At 33.3% G+C, this 19,765-nt stretch overlaps 2 protein-coding genes across 2 annotated transcripts; both read left to right on the forward strand.

Annotated features, from left to right (window-relative positions):
- The first annotated feature begins 16,954 nt into the window (after positions 1–16,954).
- On the forward strand, positions 16,955–17,410 carry LOC117786707. Its single transcript, XM_034625058.1, has one exon. It carries the CDS (start codon positions 16,955–16,957, stop codon positions 17,408–17,410), a length of 456 nt encoding a protein of 151 aa, XP_034480949.1.
- Positions 17,411–18,483: 1,073 nt separating this feature from the next.
- On the forward strand, positions 18,484–19,055 carry LOC117788168. Its single transcript, XM_034626840.1, has one exon. It carries the CDS (start codon positions 18,495–18,497, stop codon positions 18,930–18,932), a length of 438 nt encoding a protein of 145 aa, XP_034482731.1. The 5' UTR covers positions 18,484–18,494; the 3' UTR covers positions 18,933–19,055.
- The last annotated feature ends 710 nt before the right edge of the window (positions 19,056–19,765 follow it).

Genomic DNA, 19,765 nt, shown 5'->3' on the forward strand with positions numbered 1-19,765 from the left:
GTAAAATAAAGAAAATTACATTAAAGAAATGTATTACTGTATATTAAAATGCTGTTAAAGCGACGCTGTTAGCTTGTTAAACCTATTTTCGAGTAAATAAAAAAATATGTTTATGACATTTTTGATATTATATTATATTATATTTTAATAAAAGTTATTCCAGATTTTTAAACCTCTTTTTACATATTCTAAATCAGGTAAAGTTCATGTATGTTAAAGTAATGTTAAAGTGCTGTTAAAGTGACGCTGTTAATGTCTATTTTAAGTTTACAGTTAGCTTAAAGTAACTTATTTTAATAACATTAACATTTAAATAACATGGATTATTAAAAAAATGAGCAACATTGAACTAAGCAACCCGAAGTAAACAAAACTTAACGTACTCTATTTTTTTGATTAACTTACTCTATGTATATCAATTTTATTGTTTCATCAGTAATCATCTTTCTCAACGTTAAACTCTCACTGACCCTACAAAATTTTTGTCTCTCTCTATCACTGAATCCTTTATCCTTTATACGCAGCTTTGCTCGCTTGTTGCATTAATTACCAGACACACTCACACTTGGGGCAGGACACAAATCTGTGGCATCGCTAAATTGCACTTCAAAAGCAGCACAACGAGTGAAGCAAGCTGGAATATTGGAGTGTTGGCAAGCAGTGTTGTAAAGTGTAAAGTGTTTGCACGTGAGTTCTCGTTTCTGGCGCCCAACGTGCGCTGATTGAGTTCTCCTGGCATAAGGATAAATGAAGGACGACGCTTAGATTTGTGGTATGAAGAATCAAGTGAGAAAAGAGAGAAAGAGCAGCGAACTGAGAGCTTTGAGTTGCTGTTTGCCTTTTTCTTTTGCTCCTGCCACACATTTTTCATCATACATTTTACGCCATCATTCATTTTCTTTTTTTTTTTGCTTTTGGCTCGAGTGTTGTTCAAGCGCTTTGGCAAATATTTGATTTTAATTTTTCCAATTAATTGGTTTTCCATCAAAATTTTACAACGCATCCTTGCACCTGTGCGCCCCCTTTTCCCCTCCCAAATTTTTCCTGCCCTGCTGCATTTACATGCGAGTTTTCCCTGCAAATTTTCCTGATTGTTGCGGCTTTAAAATACCGCTGTAAAAATGAGAAAAACAAAAGAGACATTTAAACACAACAATGCAAAAAGTCAAAGGGCAAAAAGTTAGTCCTGTGCAGCCGCTGTGGGCGTGGCATGTGGGCGGCCGCAATGTCAACTACAAGGAAATTGTCACTAATGAGTGGTAAAAAGGCCGAGTCGAGTGACCAACTCTGTTTGCATAGAGACTCAGAGGCTTTTCCAACTCACGGAAATGTGACTGAGTTCTGGTCTCTAAAGCAACAAGGCAGAAGTGGGCGTGGCCACTGTGGCAGTGGCATAGTCAATATTGGCAAATGTGTCAGCTGCATTCCAAGCTGACCGAGAAGGGAATGAAGAGAGAGAGATGGATGGTAAAGAGGCGGCTTATGAGCAGCCAAAAGCCAAACGAAAGGGATAATGAAAACCACGACAAAAACAACACACACACACAAGGACACAGTGAAAGCTGTTCATAGGGATAAAGGACAACAGCAACAGTCGGAGCAATAGAGAGAGAAAGAAAGAGACAGAGACAGCGAGAGCTACAGCGCGACAAAAAAAATTAATAAAGACGCTACAGTTGAGTTGCTCGACTTTTAAATGCTCAGTAAACGCATTTTCGCAGCCGCTTAATTAAATCATCATAAATGAAAAAAAATAATTAGAAACAAATCTATTTATCTTAAGAAATATTGACTAAAAAACAATTATACAAACTTTACACCTTAGGGCCTACATTAAATATAGAATAACTAAGTAAGTCTCAATTATCTTGTCTGTTTATTAACTGATCGAACTGAAATTTTCAGCAAAGGTACAAAAACTTGTATATATGACGTGTACCAAATTTCATGAAATTAGCTTGTAACTTACGCTTGTTAAACAATTTTTTATAAACAGCTTAGGCGCATGAGGACGTGAAAAAATTATAAACAAACTCAATCTGCGTGCATAATAAAGCAGTATTATCAATAAAATTTGGCAGCTCTAACTCTTCTAAATTCTGAGATCTATGTGTTTATATGAACAGACTAACAATATCATCAAATTATAAGTCTGTATACCCTTTAAGTTACAGGGCTAGAAATATGAAATAAAGTCAGAAGTTTTTCCTGAACTTTTGTGTGTTCGTGTTAATGAGATAAGCATGCAAATAAGCTAATAGAATGGCAGTCGGAAAGGACTAACAGCAGATACTCAATTAAGAGTCAAGCAAGACGAAGAGAGAGAGAGAGCGAGAGAGAGAGGGAAAGTAAGTCTGACTTAGTCTGCCGTTCATCATCGTTTATCTTAATAAACCGCGCACTCAGTCAGACATTAAACCGAAAAAGCAGCGAAAAGTCCTTTGGAAAATTGCTTAATTTGCAGTTGGAAAAGAAGAGAGTTGAATTGTAGATAAAAAAGGGCGAAGGGGCGAAGGGGGCGTGGAAATCAGAGCCTGACAAAGCGAATGGCAACGTGTTTGCCGGAAAACGTTGCAAGGCGGCACACGTAAAAATGTTGATAAAACGCACAAAAGCCCGTTGATGATTTCAATTTATATATCCAAGTGGAGCTCATCTTCAGTTGTGCACACGTAGGAGTAGTCTTTCTTCCTCTCTCTCTCTCTCTCTCTCTCTCTCTCTCTCTCTCAGATTACTGCAACGAATTTGCTGAAGCATCTCACGTGCAACATAATTTTTCCGAGCGACTTGCCGACGACGAAACGCGTTACATGAATGCTCCACATTCATCTTCAACCTCTTTCTCTCTCCTCCCTCTACCCCTCTTAGCACCCTCACTCCCTTCGCCAGTCTGTGTTTGTCTGTGTGTGTGTGTGTATAGAATGTGTGGCATTATGAGCGTGAAGTAGACTAAATAAATTACATTTCAGCGCAAAGGTGTTACGCGTTGCATGCCACATACAACCCCCCCCCCCTTTTACTACACTCCCTCCCCCTCCCCTACCTGGGCATGCCTGTTTACTAGTCTCGTTACTTTCATCATAATTATGGCATGTCAAAGTGCAGCTGCTCATTAATTAACAAATTGAGAGCGATCTGGCAACGCTGTGCTCTTGTGCTTATGACTTAACTACATTGTTGTCTAAATTTAATGCAAAAGTTTAATAAAACAGTATACATTTCACAGATAATTTTGTTTTTTATAAAATAAAAGTTATGAGTTTAAATAAATCAAACTTGAATAAAAAAATTAATATATTGTAAGGCTTTAATAACTACTACATATAAAAAAGACTTTCTAAAAACTCCATTCTTTAAATCATTTAGTTATACTCGAATAGTTCAGTATTTTACAGGGATGGCAAACGTGACTTACAAAAAAATCTCGATTAATGAAGTAATCGGAAAAATATTTTTAAAATATTCATTTTAAAAAGCTTTCTTTTACATACAATAATTTTATATATAAATTAAAATTTTTTCAATATGCTCACCTAAGTTTTTATGCTACATGTATAGCTAAAAAAAATATTTTTGGTTTTTTTGTCTTTGCTGATTTTCTTCAAATGTGTTTTCTTTAACTTTATCGTAGAAATTTCTCAATTTCTCAGGGCTTTGTCATTTCCGCCTCAGTTTGATCGCCAATAAAATTTCTTGTTTATATATCAAAAGTTCAAATTGCAGCATAAAGATTCCAATGAAGTTTTCAATTTAGCAGTAGGGATGAAGAAAGTGAGGTTGGAAAGAAACACACCTGGTCACACCTTTAGCGCTCGTAAATAGTGAAAGTTAAGGCAACTAAACGCTAATATCATAAAATGTCGAGCCAAATGCATTAAAAGTGTTGGCGGTGTTGAGCGGCAATCGGAGGAGATTGGGGGGTAGAGTCAGGTTAAGGGGAAAGGGAAGACAAGCTGGAAAAAGGTGTGAAAACTTTGGCTGGCATAAAAATGGACCAACTTTATGCAGTTTTAAATGTTTTTCTACAGATATTTAAAGTGAATATCGAAAGCAGACTTCCCCGCACTTCCGTTAGTAACAATCTTGCCCCCACACCCAACAATTGGTAACTTCAAAATGCATTCGGGCTCTTGTAAAAGTTTCTGGCAAGCAAATGGAGCAGGAAACAGCTGTCCCTTCATATCTTTAGCATATCAAAAGTATCGACGACGATGAGGACAAGGACAAGGCTCTGGAGGATTGAGTGGAAGAAGGAGGCAGGCTCCACATATCCAGTGCTGTCATTTAAGCTATTTTGTAGCTAGGATACGCTTTGAGGTACAAAGAAAGAAACGCTATTAGCTAAGAATCTGACTACTTTAAACAATGAGGAACATTTTTATAATTATGTTTTGCTTTCGTTTAGCTATTTTAAATCTCTTGACATTTTTAATTTTTTAATCTTATTTTCCAACTTTTTTAAAATAATCTAACTTATTTGATTATTTAAAAGTAGCTAGAAAATAAGCTAAGAAGTTATCGAGTGTTAAAAAATTAAAAACGTCAATAGATAGCTATTTTATCTTCTCGCTTGACCTCATTATATTTTTTAATATTTCCAAATTTTTTTAAATGCTTTTTCTAGCTATTTTTAACTGATCAAATAAGCTTTCTTTACATCTTTATATTTTTAAACCCATTTAATAATTTGTTAGCTTTTTCTAGCTATTTTGATCAACAACTTGAACTTCTGGCAGCACTGTACATAACAGTGATCTCTTCCGGTCTCCCTCCCACTCGCACTGTCACACTGTTAAAGTGAAATATATGCAAAGTTTTCCTATTGGGCGCAGGGACACACACACACACACATACACACAGCTAGAGAAAATTCTCAAAATTGCATTTGGCTACCAAAATAGCTGCGCATGTGTGTGTGTGTGTGTGTGTTTGCATAGATGAGTGCAAAGTTACATTCAATTTATATGCACTTGCAAAAGTTTACACCAAAAAAGAAGTTTTTACTCAACGAAAACTAAACATTTTGTTATCGCCATGATAATGGACTTCGGCACTGCAGCGATTGAGTCCCAACACACACACATACATATTTACATATATACAATATCGCACATATACATATATACATGCATATCCTTGCAGACGTTTTCCATTTTCTTTTGCTGTAGTCAAAGTTTACAGCATGCGCAAATTTGTGCCAATTTCCAACGTATTGAAAAGCAATTTTCACATTTTAAATAATAGCAAAAACAAGTATTGCAATATTGTGCTTCATTTAAATTGCAGCAAAAGAAAATTTACACTTGTTTTTGTTTTACTTGTTTGCCGATACCGATCACTCGCTTAACAGCGCAATATATGTAAGCTGCAGGCGTTAATGTAATTAGCACAACTATCGCAGCAGACAATGTTAACAGTGCAGAGAGTGCTGCTAATGAGCATACTGTTGTTAATATCCTGCTGTAAAGCATTTAGCAGTCACAGTAGCTGTTAGCGCTAATGTAATTGGCATAAATATCAGTTAGCAGCGTGTGTTAAATAACAATAACAAAAGAGATTAAACAGCTGATAAAACTGTTAGCTAAAAAATGTTATTGCTCTTAAATGTTTTAATATGTTTTATAAAGTTTACTCGCGTTGAACAATTAACAAAGTGCGTTGAATAAAACAAGTGCATGTAACAGAAGAAGCTGCAAGCAAGCAACTGTTAAGTAAAGTTGTGCAGTTTGGTGGGGGAAGGGGGAAGTAAGAACAGGCGATCAAAGCAAACTTGACTTATTAACTTTGCCGACGGCGTTTTGCAAGCATTTTCAAAGGAATTAAACAACAGCTGCAGCAGAAATGCATCGATTATGCAGACAGTGAATATCAAAATTAATATTCTCAGCTATGCAGTGTACAAAAAAATGCCAAGAAAAGTGAGAAGAAGCAGATAAAGATGAGTTGCTTTGAAGTTTGCAGCAACAAAATGCCGACGGCCAGTTACAATAACAATAACAGCAACAGCAATAACAGCAACAAGGGAGAAAAATAAAACGAAAAATGTAAAAAGGGTAAAGTGAAACAACATCAACAGCAGCAGAAGAAGAAGCGCTGCTGAAAAGAAGATGAAGAAGGAAAATCAAGTTTGCTTCATCAATGCCAGAAAATGGCAGCAGCAGAACGAGAAACAGAAATAAAAGAAGTGAAAGAGGAAGAGCGCCCTAAGGGCAAAAGCAACTGCATTGTGTGTAATTTCTGGAAATTCGTTGAAATCACAGCGCGAATCTGAAACAGAAAGAGAGAATGTAATTTAAGTGCCATAACAATGAAGCTGCCAATGTTGTTATTGTATCAAATGCAGGCAGACAGAGACAGCGAGAGAGTGAGACAGTGTGAGCGCTTAATAAGCTCTGACCGAAATGCGCAACCCACTAAATACCTGACAACAACAACAAAATGAGAGCAGCGGTGTGGGAGATTGAGCGTGTGAGAGCGAGCGCAACAAACTGATAACTACAACTCCATAAAGAGAGCAACAAAGTGCTTGTGGAGTGAGAGTGTGAGAGCGTAGTGTGATAGAGCGCGCACAGTTGGCAGAGCAGCCACAAAGAGAATGGCAAACAAAGTAACTGACGTTGCGGTTTTTTGTGGTTTTTGCTTTAAGTTTGCACAAAGAAAACAAAACCAGATGCAATGAAGAAGATGCAGCAGCGACGTCGACGTCGACAGCAGCAGCAGCAGTGGCAGCGGCAGCACCAGCAGCGCACCAGCACCAGCACACGCACCCACACACACACATATGTTTGCCTGAGGCATTTGCAAGAGTCTGAGTGTGCGTGCGTCTGAGTGTGTGTGCGCTGCTTTTGTTCTGCGCTTTTCTGAAGCATGTTCTGCTGCCCCGTGGCTTATGCTACAATTTTTTAATAAATTATAAATTGCTGCAAATATATTTGCAAGCAGGGATTACAGTTATCCCCCCTCCCCCATCCATTTCGCCAGTTTCCCTCTAACTTTTTTCCACAATCTTTTTACATATTTGCTGCGGGTATATTAGTTTTTTTTACCGTATTGTGTAACGCATAAAAATTTTATTGGTATTTAATTTTTTAATTTTTATAATTAAAAAAATTTAATGTTCTGCTACCTCTGCTGGAAACTTAATATAGAAAGTTTTATTAGTCAAGTCATTTTTTTGGTTCAAATGTATTATTCAAATATTTCATTTAAAAAAAATATATATATTATAAATTTCATAGTTTATAATAATTAAACTAATTAAAAAAAATATAGCAGCTGTAAGGGGAACAATCAGTTTAAATTAAAATTTCCTAAGCATTTCTTTTTTAAAATAATACAATTTGACTTAGTTATAAAATGTTTCTTTTTTTCTTAATATGGTTACTTTTTTGAGTATAAACTAATTTATAATTAAAAAAAAGATTTGTTATATGCAATTTTCACTTAATATTAAAATGTTGTTATATCTTAATATTATTTTTTTCAATATCTATAGGGCCCTGTAAGGGTATTTAATTTTCGGCATTCCGAACCGTATGTTATTTCTTGTTTGCATATCGCTAGTTCGACTCATGTCCCAAGTGTGCGGTTCAGCTATAGCCCCACCCTTTATCCTCCCCCCTCCTCCTACCCCTCTCCCTTTAGCTTTTCTCTCTTCTCTTCTTTTTGTTCTACCACTTTCTAGTTGCATATGTGCTTTAGAATTTTGCATTCATGCTTGAGTCACGTTTTGCACATTTGTTAAAAGTAGTTCTTAAGGATTGCCACTTGCCACCCCCCTTCCTCCCACACTCACCCCCCTTAAATTAACTGCAACTTGCAACTTGCAACTTCTGTTACTTTTACCTGTCTGCAATATGTGTTTTTGTCCCACGGCCAAAAGCTGTTTTTAATCAATCACACACATGTGCATATAATTCTTGTGGCGCCTCCGGATGCACATTAAAAAACTTAAAAAAATAAGCAGAACCATCTACAGTTGGTCAAATAATTTGTTTGTCAAATAATAAAAAATAAAAAATTTGGACATATATATTTTTTATAATATTTAAGAAATTTTTTCACTCAATATTCATACAAAATAAAAATATTTCTTTTATTTTTATTGTTCTAGAAAATGTTGAAAACAGAAAAAATAATTTTTATTGAACTCAGCTGCTATTTAAAAACAAAAAAAAAAATTATTTACACTTGAAGAATCCCAATTATTACTATTTATTAGACTATTTTAACTTATTTTAATACTTTTTTAAAAAGTTAAATAAATAAATAAAATTTAATACCCTACAAAAATTTAATTTAATAAATCTGATAATTATTTTAATAAAAATTGATTTTTTACTTACTTTATTATTTTACATTTAAAATAGCTTACATTCAATGGATCACAATACTTACTTTTACATTATTTGCTTCATTAATTTTTTTTTAATAAACAAAATAAATAATAATAACCATTTTTTTTTTCAAACAGTTAGTTAAGATAATGTTTTGACAAAAATAAAACATTTTATTTAAAAAAAATATATATATATTTTTTTATGCATTTTTATTTTATACCTTATTTTATTGTTTCTATCTTTGGATTCTAGACCAAGCTAAAAATAAGAAAACAAATTTTCAATGAAGTAAGCTATTTTTAAAAATAAAAAACAAATGGTCTCCTGCTTTATTTTGTCAAAACAATTACTTGACTAAATGTATGTAGCTATACAATACAACTCATAAATTTCTAAAGGCTTTCCAAAACTCTCCGCTCTTCGTGATTAAGGTTTTGCCCCAACCTCTGTTAATGTCGAAATAAATTCATTAAATTTCTGTGCCTTTTGTACTTTTGCCATACAATAAAAATGTCATTTTACAATGATATATGGGTTCTATAAAGCACCCAATGCCAGTCTTGGAAAAATCACGTAGGATATTTTGCGTAGACTTGAAAAAGCTGCTGGGTTCGATAATTCGTCGCGAAATGAAACATGTTCTCTCAAAAGTTTCTTACCCATTTCATTTTTCTTGCCTTTTCTTTTTCTTAACATAAAGTGCGCGAAAGAAGTAAATGGGACACTACGTTCTAAGGAATAACAACTTAACCTTTTAATATATTTTCAAAAAACAAATTATTATACAAACTTAATAATATTATGAATAGATTTTAACATATTTAAATAAAAAAAATTGGGAAAATTAAGAAAAAATTAAGACAAAATATTCTGAAGCGAAATAAGTAACTGGGACAAATTCATTATTTGTATGTCAAAACTTAAAAAAACAAAACAAAAATTTTAAACTATACCAATATCTTAAATAGAACACCCTTTGTTGTTTAACACCTTCACTATCCGTCCTGGCATTGAATTGACCAAGTTTTGGAGCATTTGTATGTCCAATTTCTCCCATTCTCGCATAATGGCTTCTTTTAACTCTTTAGAGTTGAAAATTGCTTCCGTTGGCATAAACCCGTTGAGACAAGATACCCCAAAGATTTTCAATCGGATTTAGGTCCGGGCTGCGTGCTGGCCACTCTAAACAGGAATTTGGGACTCTTAAAAAAAGCCTTAGTGAGCCTTGCGGTATGGATGGGTGCATTATCCTGCTGAAAATCCAGGTATCACCAAATTTATCCTCTCCAAATTGCACTAACACACTCTCCAAGAGCTCCACATAATTTTGTGCAGTCATTTTATGCGTTATAAAGCACATGGGTGTCTTTCCATTGAAGCCGAACGCAGCCCATATCATAAGTGATCCTCCGTGGAAAATTTCTGGACACGTGAACTTTTTTTGGGCACCGTAAATCGCGGTAATAATAGCAGTAGCCATCAGGGCCGTCTAAATTAAACTTTTTCTCGTCGCTAAAAATTATATTTTCCCATTCAGTATCCCAAAATTTATATTTGTTTGCAAACTGCAATCGAGCAGCTTTGTGCCTTGGCAGTAGTTCCGGTTTTAACAGTTTTTTTTCATACGAAACATTCTCGGAACACTTTAAAATTTGTTGTACACGTCTCGTAGATATCGGTAGAGACAAATTGCTCCGTATTTGGGATGCGCTGATATTTTCCTTGACCGCTAGATTTTTTATTCGCCTTTTGTCCCGGTTGTCAACCAAGGGTGGGCGCCCAGAACGGAGTTGTTTCCCATGATTTTCAGGGTTCTTTATTAATTTTTCCACCGTATTCTTATTTCTGCCAACCTTGTCTGCAATTTTGCGTATTGACATCCCCGAATCACGCAGTTCCAAGATTCTTCCACGCTCGATATCCGTTAAACGACCAAAACTTGACATTTCTTAACAAAAAAAGCCATTAGGAGCTGTTATAAGTAATACATTTACTTAAAACTTACTTATTTTTGTTTATTTTAATATTTTCAACAGAATTCAATATGAAAAGTTCAAACTCCACGTGGTAACCAGTCGCAAATTAAAACAAACTAATCTGTCCCATTTACTTATTTCTTTCGAAAACCAACATTGTCATCTATAAATAAACATAACGGAAAAGTCTTGCGGTACTTTTTCGAAATTTTTTGCCTACCGCATAAGCACACTATAATCGAAATATAGTGGGAAGAGAGAAACCCAAGAATTGCATCTTACGGTTAATACAGGGTGCCACATGTTTGTCCCATTTACTTATTTCGGGCACTTTATTTGCTTTTTTTTTCTTTGCTGCCTGCATATTAATTTGAAATTTGTAGCATACTTTTCTGCATAGGTGTGTGGATATGTGTGAGTGTGTGTGTGTGTGTGAGTGCGTTGTGTTAACAAAGTCATAAATTTCCCGCACTGCTGACAGTTTTCATATTTGACTTTTCCTATGTTGCATGTTGAAAATTTCTCAAAAATGTCTAGCAAATGGATTGGGGGCAACATTTGTTGGGTTGACTTTGCTTCCTTGTGGCAGGATATCTGCAGCATCCAAAGGTGTTTAAGGTCACGATCCAGCTTGAGATTTGGGTTCGACTGTTTCATATGAAAGTATTTTCTTTATGTATTTTTTATGAGACGTTTTTCACACATTGATTTATTGCGTTTTACTTCTATAATCCTTACAAATTATTCAAAATTTTTTAACGTAAGTATGCAATTTGTACACTCTTTTTATTATATCTCAATAATTATTTGCTTATATTTTATAAACAATTTTAAAAAATTAAATAGATTTTATTTGAAAATATTAATTTAATCAGATTTTAATTAAATGAAAATTTAAGTGAAATAATGTTAATAAATGTTTCGAATTAATAAAACTATATGTAAGTTAGCTGAAAAATTCAATATATTAATTTCTAGATAGTTTCAGTTAAGAATTAAATTTTTAAAAGTTATTTTAACTGAGTACTTAGTAGAAGTTTCAAAACTTGATGCACAATTTTTTAAGGGGAGGCAGCAATTAAGGTGATTTCGAGTGAAGGAAAACTGTCGGCGAAACTGTCACAAAAGCGATGACAGACTTGATTGAAGCCTTTACAATACGCATCTCAATCAGCGGCACATTCAATCAAATGTTACGGCACAACATTTTAGTGTGTGTGTGTGTGTGTGTGTGTGTGTGTGTGTGTGCACATTTATTGTGCATTTGTTGTTGATATTTATTTACTTTCTTTTGGAGTGTGCACAACATGCGACAACATTGAATTACATTTCCATGGAATCCAACTGAAAACTCAACTCAAATCGACGTCACGAAGTGCAGAAAAGTTTTCAGCTGCACTCGGCGTAAAGTTTTTCCAGCTATTTCCGGTGGCAACGACAAGGACAACGATTTTGGGCCAAATTGTGTGTGAAATTGAATTGCAATTGTCAATAATTCGTTTCCAAAAATATATATATTTTCCGCAGCAAACTGATTGAGTCAACGTTGTGACTGCAAAAAAAAGTTGCGTTTATCAAGTTTTTTACAACAATAAAAACTTATTTTTTTGAGTTCTCAGGTAATAGCGTCTAATTAAAATCAGATTTTAGTTATTTTTTCTCGCTTTTGATTGAATGTCAACATGTCTAAAATGAGAATACCCCGAGTTAAAAATCTAAAAAGGATACGTTGTAGGAACTGTAAATCATTTCTGCTGCAGTCATAAAATCCAATGAGTCGCAGACAATTTATTTGTTTTTTATGTGCTCACAACTAATGTGACTCTCTTCCCCCTCCCCCTTTTCTACATAAATGTCTGCCAGCTGGCATCAGGCTCAAAAGAAGCAGCTACAATCGTGCTTGTTTAGAAGAGCACGTACCAAAAGTTCCGCAACGCAATTTTTGAGTTTTACTTACGTAAAATGTTCAAATCGAACTTAAAAATGTGTGTTGTATATTTATATGTGTGTGTAGTGTGTGTGTGTGTGTCATATGTTTTAACAGTGTAGTTCAAGTGGGGAAAAATACTGACTTGGCCTTTTCTTTGGCCGCAACATTTGACACATGCTACGCTTTTGTTTTTATACCCTTTAGTGTTCGAGTGAACGGGTATATTGTTATTTATTGCAATAATAATGTAAAAAGTAGTATAAAGGTTTTATATTTCTAATCAGCCTTAACAGCCAATCAATGTTGGCATAAATGCCTGTATTTTAACGACCTTAAGAGCTAGAGTGACCAAATTTGGCACATAAATTTCATTATAAGCGTCTAGTTCTTACACCTTAAGAGCTAGAGATTTTTCAATTTGTATACTATACTTATATAGGCGTATTATTCTCCCAATTATTCAATTATTAAAAGGTTCACCAAATTTTTGCAGATCCCATTTTGCTCATAAAATTAATGGAAAGCTCCGCACACACATAAGTTTTTTATTAGAATATAATGCTTATTTTTAGTGATTCAAGTTCATTAAATTGCATTTATATCGGTTAAACATAATGCAAGTTATGACTGTTTTAAGTTTTTTAGAAATGCGAATGCATTAATTTTTTTTCCGTTAGTGTTTAAAATTCAAAGACAAAAATAATATACATTAAAATGAAGTATTTTGACAAAAAAAAGTTTTTAAACGCACTTTATAGATTACAATTCTTAGTTCTTAGACTAAAATCTACATTTTAAAAGATTCGACAGTTAAAAGATCTTAAAGAAAGAGATGACATACTGAATATATTTTGTATTTTTGGTATTTTTATACACTGTTTCCATTAAAAATGGTCAAAAAAGCGTATAGTGTTATTTTTTGTATATTTACTTTAAAATTAAAATATTTTAACGGGTATCTTATAGTCGGGTTCTTGTTTATAACTTTATTTTTTATTTTTTTTCCCTTGCAGGCTGAAGCAAAAAAAAGGGGGCAGGTGGATGTGGCATGCCTCCCATTGTTTCCATTTTATTGTGTGCTTAAATATTTACACAATGAAAACGAAGCATTTCCTTACACACACACACACACACACACGCACACACATACATGTATTTATGAGTGTGTCTGCTCTAACACATTGTTTTTGGGGATCAACGTGTTTGATTTATGAACATTGCTGTGCATATTGTTGTTGTTGTTGTTGTTGTTGTTGTTGACCCACAACAACACACATATGACATGATATTTTATACTCGATGGCCAATTATGACCTGTTAAGGGCTTATGGCCAATGACTTGTGTATATATCGGTGTGTGCGTGTGTAATTGTTTGGCCTGAAGGGGCCAATCAATTCAACAAGCACTTAAGTGTCTCTCTAAAACAATGGCATAGCACAGTTGTTAATTGCATCTAATATATTTTGTAAAAATTCTAATACATAGTAAATATAAGAATTTCTACTTAAAGTATGCCAAAGGGTAGCTAGGTAAAGGGTTGAAAATATGCCAAAAATTAAAAAATATAAAAGCTATTAATTTTTAAATACAGAATCAATTTAGAGACCAAATAAAGTGGGAAATATCTTTCCGTTTGAAAATCGGTTTAGTTTTGACAAAGTTATGCATGTTTAAAATTTGGTAAAACCTTGCACTGACAACTTTACAATCCAATTTTTTGTCAGTATACCCATGATTTTTTACAAAAAAATGAAACTTCTCCAAATCAAATTTAAAGTGTTGTTTTATACTAATATTGACACCAGGAGTTGATTAAAAGTAAAAACTCAAGATTTTAAATTTTGAAAAAAATATTTTTTCGAAAAAGTCATAGGGGGGAGTGCATGATTTTTTCGAAAAAAATCAAAAACAAAAATTTTTTTAAAGTTAATAATTTTTATATGCAGAATCAATTTTGAGACCAAATAATGATCAAAATGATATTCCGCTTGAAAATCGGTTAAGTTTTGCCAAAGCTATGACAGTTCGAAATTAGTTAAGTCTCTAAATGAACAAAATTCAAATGCAGAATGAATTAGAAAGGCAAAATATGATTAAAATTATATTCCGCTTGAAAATCGGTTGAGTTTTGACAAAGTTATGCAAGTTTGAAATCTGTTAATCTATTTATAGAAATCAAATGTTTCTCATATTTAGTTTAGAGTTCACAAGCGGATCTTTTTACTTTTAAATTTTAAGTTCTCCAAATTTTTTTAAGCTTTATTTGCTTTTGAGGTGAATGACTAAAAGTGTTTGTTTGCCTGGAAGTGAGGAGTCACTTTCTGGCTTCTTTTGGCTGTTGTTGGCCAATTGAATATTTCATGACAGTTGTCACTTTGCATGCAACAGACATTCGTTTCCTGTTTTACAACATAACCAGATCTTACTTTGCCCCCATACAGCGATGACTCTTGACTAACTTTAGAGAGAGTTCTCTTCGCAGTGTGTTCCCCCCTTTGTCCCGCTTTCTCCCCTTTTTTTTACCACTCTGCGGAAAATTCTGTTTTTTTTTTTTTGCGTATTCAGCATGTCAACTGTGGAAACTCAATTTGCCTAAGTAAATAAACGGAATATGAATGTTTAATTTATTTTACGAGCATAGATATTAAATAAACACACAAGTCAGTGTCAGTTTGTGTAGCACAGTGTAAGTTTTGCACATGTCGTTAAAGTAAAAAAGTTTTTTAGTAGAAAAAAACACATTTTTTGTGATAAATCAAAAATTTGCAATTCGAAAAGTTGATCCATTTAAACACAGTTATTCCGCATCTTACATCGATAACTCGGTTGTTAAAGGAAGTTTAATCAATTTGAATTTGAGTGAGTAAAACGGAAGAGAAAAAAATTGAGAAAGAGTAAGAATAATATAAAGGTAGAGAAGAAAGCTTGCAAACATTTTAAATTATTTTTTTTCCCCTCCATGAAAATGTGCTCTTCAATTAATTGAAATCTCATCACATACATTGCCTGGGGTTAATTAATTTTAGTCTAAAAACAATAATACAGTCTAAAATGTAGGACAGGTAAATAGAAAGACAGAGAAATTGCCTGTGGCTAATTTCTACATATATTTACATATCTCATTTAATACAAAAATATCATTTCAATATTTTCAATGCTTTTTTCAATTTAATTAAGTTACAATATTTTGTGAGCGCTCTCGTCACCCGTTGCGTATACGCAACGCAATCTTCAATCAACGTGCAGTCCATAAAATGTTTGTTGCCCAACTCATAATTTGTTGTCGACTTGTTTACACCGCACTTTCTTTCTCTTCCTCTTCCTTCCTCTTATGGCTGTCAAAACTTCCCCATTTTGACATACTCATAATGATGCGTGTCTTTTTATGAATATGAATGCCGAGTTCCGGGTGAAAGACTCGCTTAAATTTGTTCCTTTCCTTTAGCACTCGTAAAAACCTAAACGTTAAATTTGTGAGCTCCCTTTTTATATGACAAAATCGTGTGTATTACAAGTTGTAATCGCTTTTCTTTATGCTCTTTGTCGGGAATGTTAAGTGGATGGATTTGTGCTCGCTTAGCGAATCTTATGTTATTTGCCTGATGAGCTACACTTCAATTTACAATCAACATTTAACCAAATTTAGCAACTTTTTCATTGGTTTGACATATTAAAGAAAGTTTGCATTTTGTTGCAGATCTGCTAATTTAACTCGATCTCTCTAGAGAGTAAATTTTATGTCTCTCGTGACCTAATTTGATAAACAAAATAAAAAATAAAAAAAAACTATATCATGAGAAAATTCAATAGATGCATTGATATAGAGTAAGTAGAATTTAATATAGAGAAAACTGGCAATAATATTTCGGGATTTTTAGATGTCAAAACAAGTTAAATATTTACGAAAATCTTAGAATCCCAGCATTAAATCGATTATAGCTGCTCTCAACTCCAACTCAGCGAAATAAGTATATGAAGAACGCAATATTAAGACAACTTAAGATAATTATTTTATGACAAACTTTACTTTTTCAAGTTATTTCTGCATTTTTCTACTCTTAAAATCGTTTAATTATTTAATTAAATGTTCACCTTGATTTATTTCTCAAACAATTGCATACTTATAGCATATATAAAAATTAAAGCTGGTATACTAATATAAAATAATAATAATAATAATAGCTAATATATACCTTAGTGCTAAAATTACTTTTAAATTGATAATATAAATATATTTATTTCTCTGATGCACAGTATTTCATTTAAAATTCTAAATTAAGGTCTCTTAAATACAGAATTTTATTTGAAGTTCTAAATTAGGGTCACTTCTTGCATTTAACAGACAATAAATAAAGTATTATAAATAATTTTAGAGCTTAGCCACGATGCTCCACTTATTATTTGTTTGCTTAAAAACACTTTAAATAAACAACAAAACTTGCATTGTTGTAAAGTTGCTTAGACTCTTGTTGAAAACGAAAGTCAAACAAACATTTTACATTGAAGTTTGTTTGCTTAAAAACAGTTGTCAACTTGATGTGTTTGTTCAATGTTTGATTAATGCGCTATTTGTTTAATATTTGGTAAGATTCTTTTGGCTCGCATTTGTACAATTGTTGTAACAGCATTTAGTGTGGATTGTGAACTATAAAAGCGACTGAATTTTATACCGAAAGTACAGTTCAAGTTGAGACTTGTAGAATCAGCCATGCATATTGTTTCAGTTGTGACTTTGCTCCTGGGCAGCATCTTTGCCTACTCGCTGGCAGCTCCTCAATACGGAGGATCGCATTCTGCTCCTAGTTCTGGTTATTACACCTTGACTGCAGCTCTGGCCAATTTGGCTAAGGAACTTGCAGCACAGAGAAATACAACATTGACAGTTGGCAACAGTTCAACAATTGTTTCGGGCATCTCCAGCTCCATTGCCAATGCTCATATCGATGGCAATCGCAATCCTGGACATGGACATGGACATCATCATCATCACAATAATGGCTGGAACAATGGCTGGAATAATGGCTGGAACAATGGCTGGGGATACTGGCGTGGTGCTGCTGAGGAAGAGGGAGATTACAATCTGGATGGTGATGATGCCTATTTTGAAGAAAATTATAATGAAAATGAAGGTGACGCTGACTCCAAAGATGACTTGAAGCTCTAACTAAAAAACTGACTAAAAAACTAAATCATTATCCTATATTTCAATGAACTTTACACCAAAACCATAAAAAAAACTGTTGAGCTAGTTAGAATAATCAAAAATTAAATAAATATGTCTGTCTATCACATCTGTTCATTTGTATTATGTAAATATTTTATGTTTATCTAAAACTCAAAAGTGTTTGGGCAGTAACAATTTGGAACAACACTTTTGTATAAATGCACAAAAAAAGGATTTTGAAAAACAACTGTATTGCTTAAGCATATAATATATTTAAAAAATATATGTGAAATTTAGCTAAAATGCCCGGAAATAATTATTTAAATCGGTTAAAAAAATTTAAGTATGGAGCACCATTTGCCAAATACTAAACAAATTTTTTAAATTTCAATTTATTTTATTCATTTGCTTGTTTGTGTTATGTTTTTTGTGTTCCGCAAAAATTCAAAAGTGTCTGAGCAGTAACAGTTTGGAATGACACTTTTTCACAAGCTTACAAAATAGTCTTCATAGAAAAACTTGAGGAAAAACATTTGAAGAAAAGTGTCTTGCATAAGCAATGACAGCAGAAAAAATAACACAGAATTTAATGTGAATTTTTGGGTAGATTTTTTGAATGTACCCGAATATAAAAGTGGAAATTAGTTAAACTATTATGAATGTTTTATATTCCTATTCACTTAAAAATTTATTAACATAAAAATTTGTGTAACTATGTAGTTAAAGTAATCAATTCAATCAAATTGTCAATCAAATCGATCGAAAATCATTTTAAACATACAATTCTTCCTTCAAACAAACAGACAGCAAGTAAATCAGCACTCAAAAATTTCTAGATCATCGATTAATTTCTCAATAATTCAAAAAACTATATGTTCGGCATTTGGGTTTTGTTTGTTTATTGCAAAGGTTCAACAAAATTTGTTTAGTTTAGTGTTTGTTAAATGAGTTATTTGTTTAATACTTGGTTAGATTATTCTGGCCTACATTTGTGCACTTGTTGTAACATCATTTTGTTTGGATTGTTAACTATAAAAGCGACTGATTTTTATTCCGAAAGTACAGTTCGAGCTGAGAATCAGCCATGCATATTGTTTCAGTTGTGACTTTGCTCCTGGGCAGCATTTTTGCCTACTCGATGGCAGCTCCTCAATTCGGAGGATCGTATTCTGCTCCTAGTTCTGGTTATTACACCTTGACTGCAGCTCTGGCCAATTTGGCGAAGGAACTTGCAGCACAGAGAAATACAACAGTGACAGTGGGAAATAGCTCTACAATTGTTTCGGGTATCTCCAGCTCCATTGCCAATGCTCATATCGATGGCAATCGCAATCCTGAACATGGACATCATCATCATCATATTGGCTGGAACAATGGCTATTACAATAATGTTGGGGGATACTGGCGTGGTGCTGCTGAGGAAGAGGGAGATTACAAATCGGATGGCGATGATTATCAGAACGGTGAATATCCGGAAGGTTACGACATTGACTCCAAAGATGAAGAGCAGGAGAAGTTCTAGCTGAAAAACTGACTAAAAATAGCTAACTCAATTTCCTGAATTTCATTCACTTGAAATTTAAAACTTTTTAAAAATGTTACAACTAGTTGGAGTAATACAATATTAAATAAATATGTCTGTCAATCAAAACTGCGTTTGTTTTATGTAGTTTCTGTTCAGCAAAATCTCACAACTGTCTGAGCAGTAACAACTTGCAATAACACTTTTATACAAGCTGACAAAAAATTACTTGTAAAAAAAGATGTTAAAAAATCAAACGATAAAAAATTATCTTGCTTTAGCAATAACAGCAGAAAACATGACACAGAATTAAATGTGAAATTTCGTAAATTTATGCAATATAAGAATTGAAATTATTTTAAGTTTTTTAGCAACATTTGCCAAATACTAAATAAATTATCTAAATTCCAATTCACTTTTAACTTAATTCCTATAAAAATTTGTGCAACTAGTTGGAGTAATCAAATAATAAATACATTTGTCAATCAAATCGATCGATAAACATTTTAGACACATAATCCTGCACTCGAACAAACAGACAGCGAATGAATCAGGGTTCAAAAGTTTCTAGTTCGTTCATTTAATTTAATTTTCATAAATTCATAAAACCATTTGTTCGGCTTTTGGGTTTGTTTGTTTATTGCATGCACAAAGGCTTTTATGGAATTTGCTTAAATGCAAATATTGTTACGACCGAGTTTTCAGTTTTGTAGCTATGAATTTTTATTTGCCAACTGCCATTTAATATACATATACATATACACAATTTTATGTCCAGAAAGGGCTCTCAAATAACTGAACTGAACTGTGCTGAACTCTACTGAACTAAACTG

The sequence above is a fragment of the Drosophila innubila genome (assembly GCF_004354385.1).
Source record: "Drosophila innubila isolate TH190305 chromosome 3L unlocalized genomic scaffold, UK_Dinn_1.0 0_D_3L, whole genome shotgun sequence".
NCBI classification, from domain to species: domain Eukaryota; kingdom Metazoa; phylum Arthropoda; class Insecta; order Diptera; family Drosophilidae; genus Drosophila; species Drosophila innubila.

Coding starts and splice junctions, on each gene's coding strand:
- LOC117788168 (XM_034626840.1), top strand. CDS start 18,495: ATGCATATTGTTTCAGTTGTGACTTTGCTCCTGGGCAGCATTTTTGCC.
- LOC117786707 (XM_034625058.1), top strand. CDS start 16,955: ATGCATATTGTTTCAGTTGTGACTTTGCTCCTGGGCAGCATCTTTGCC.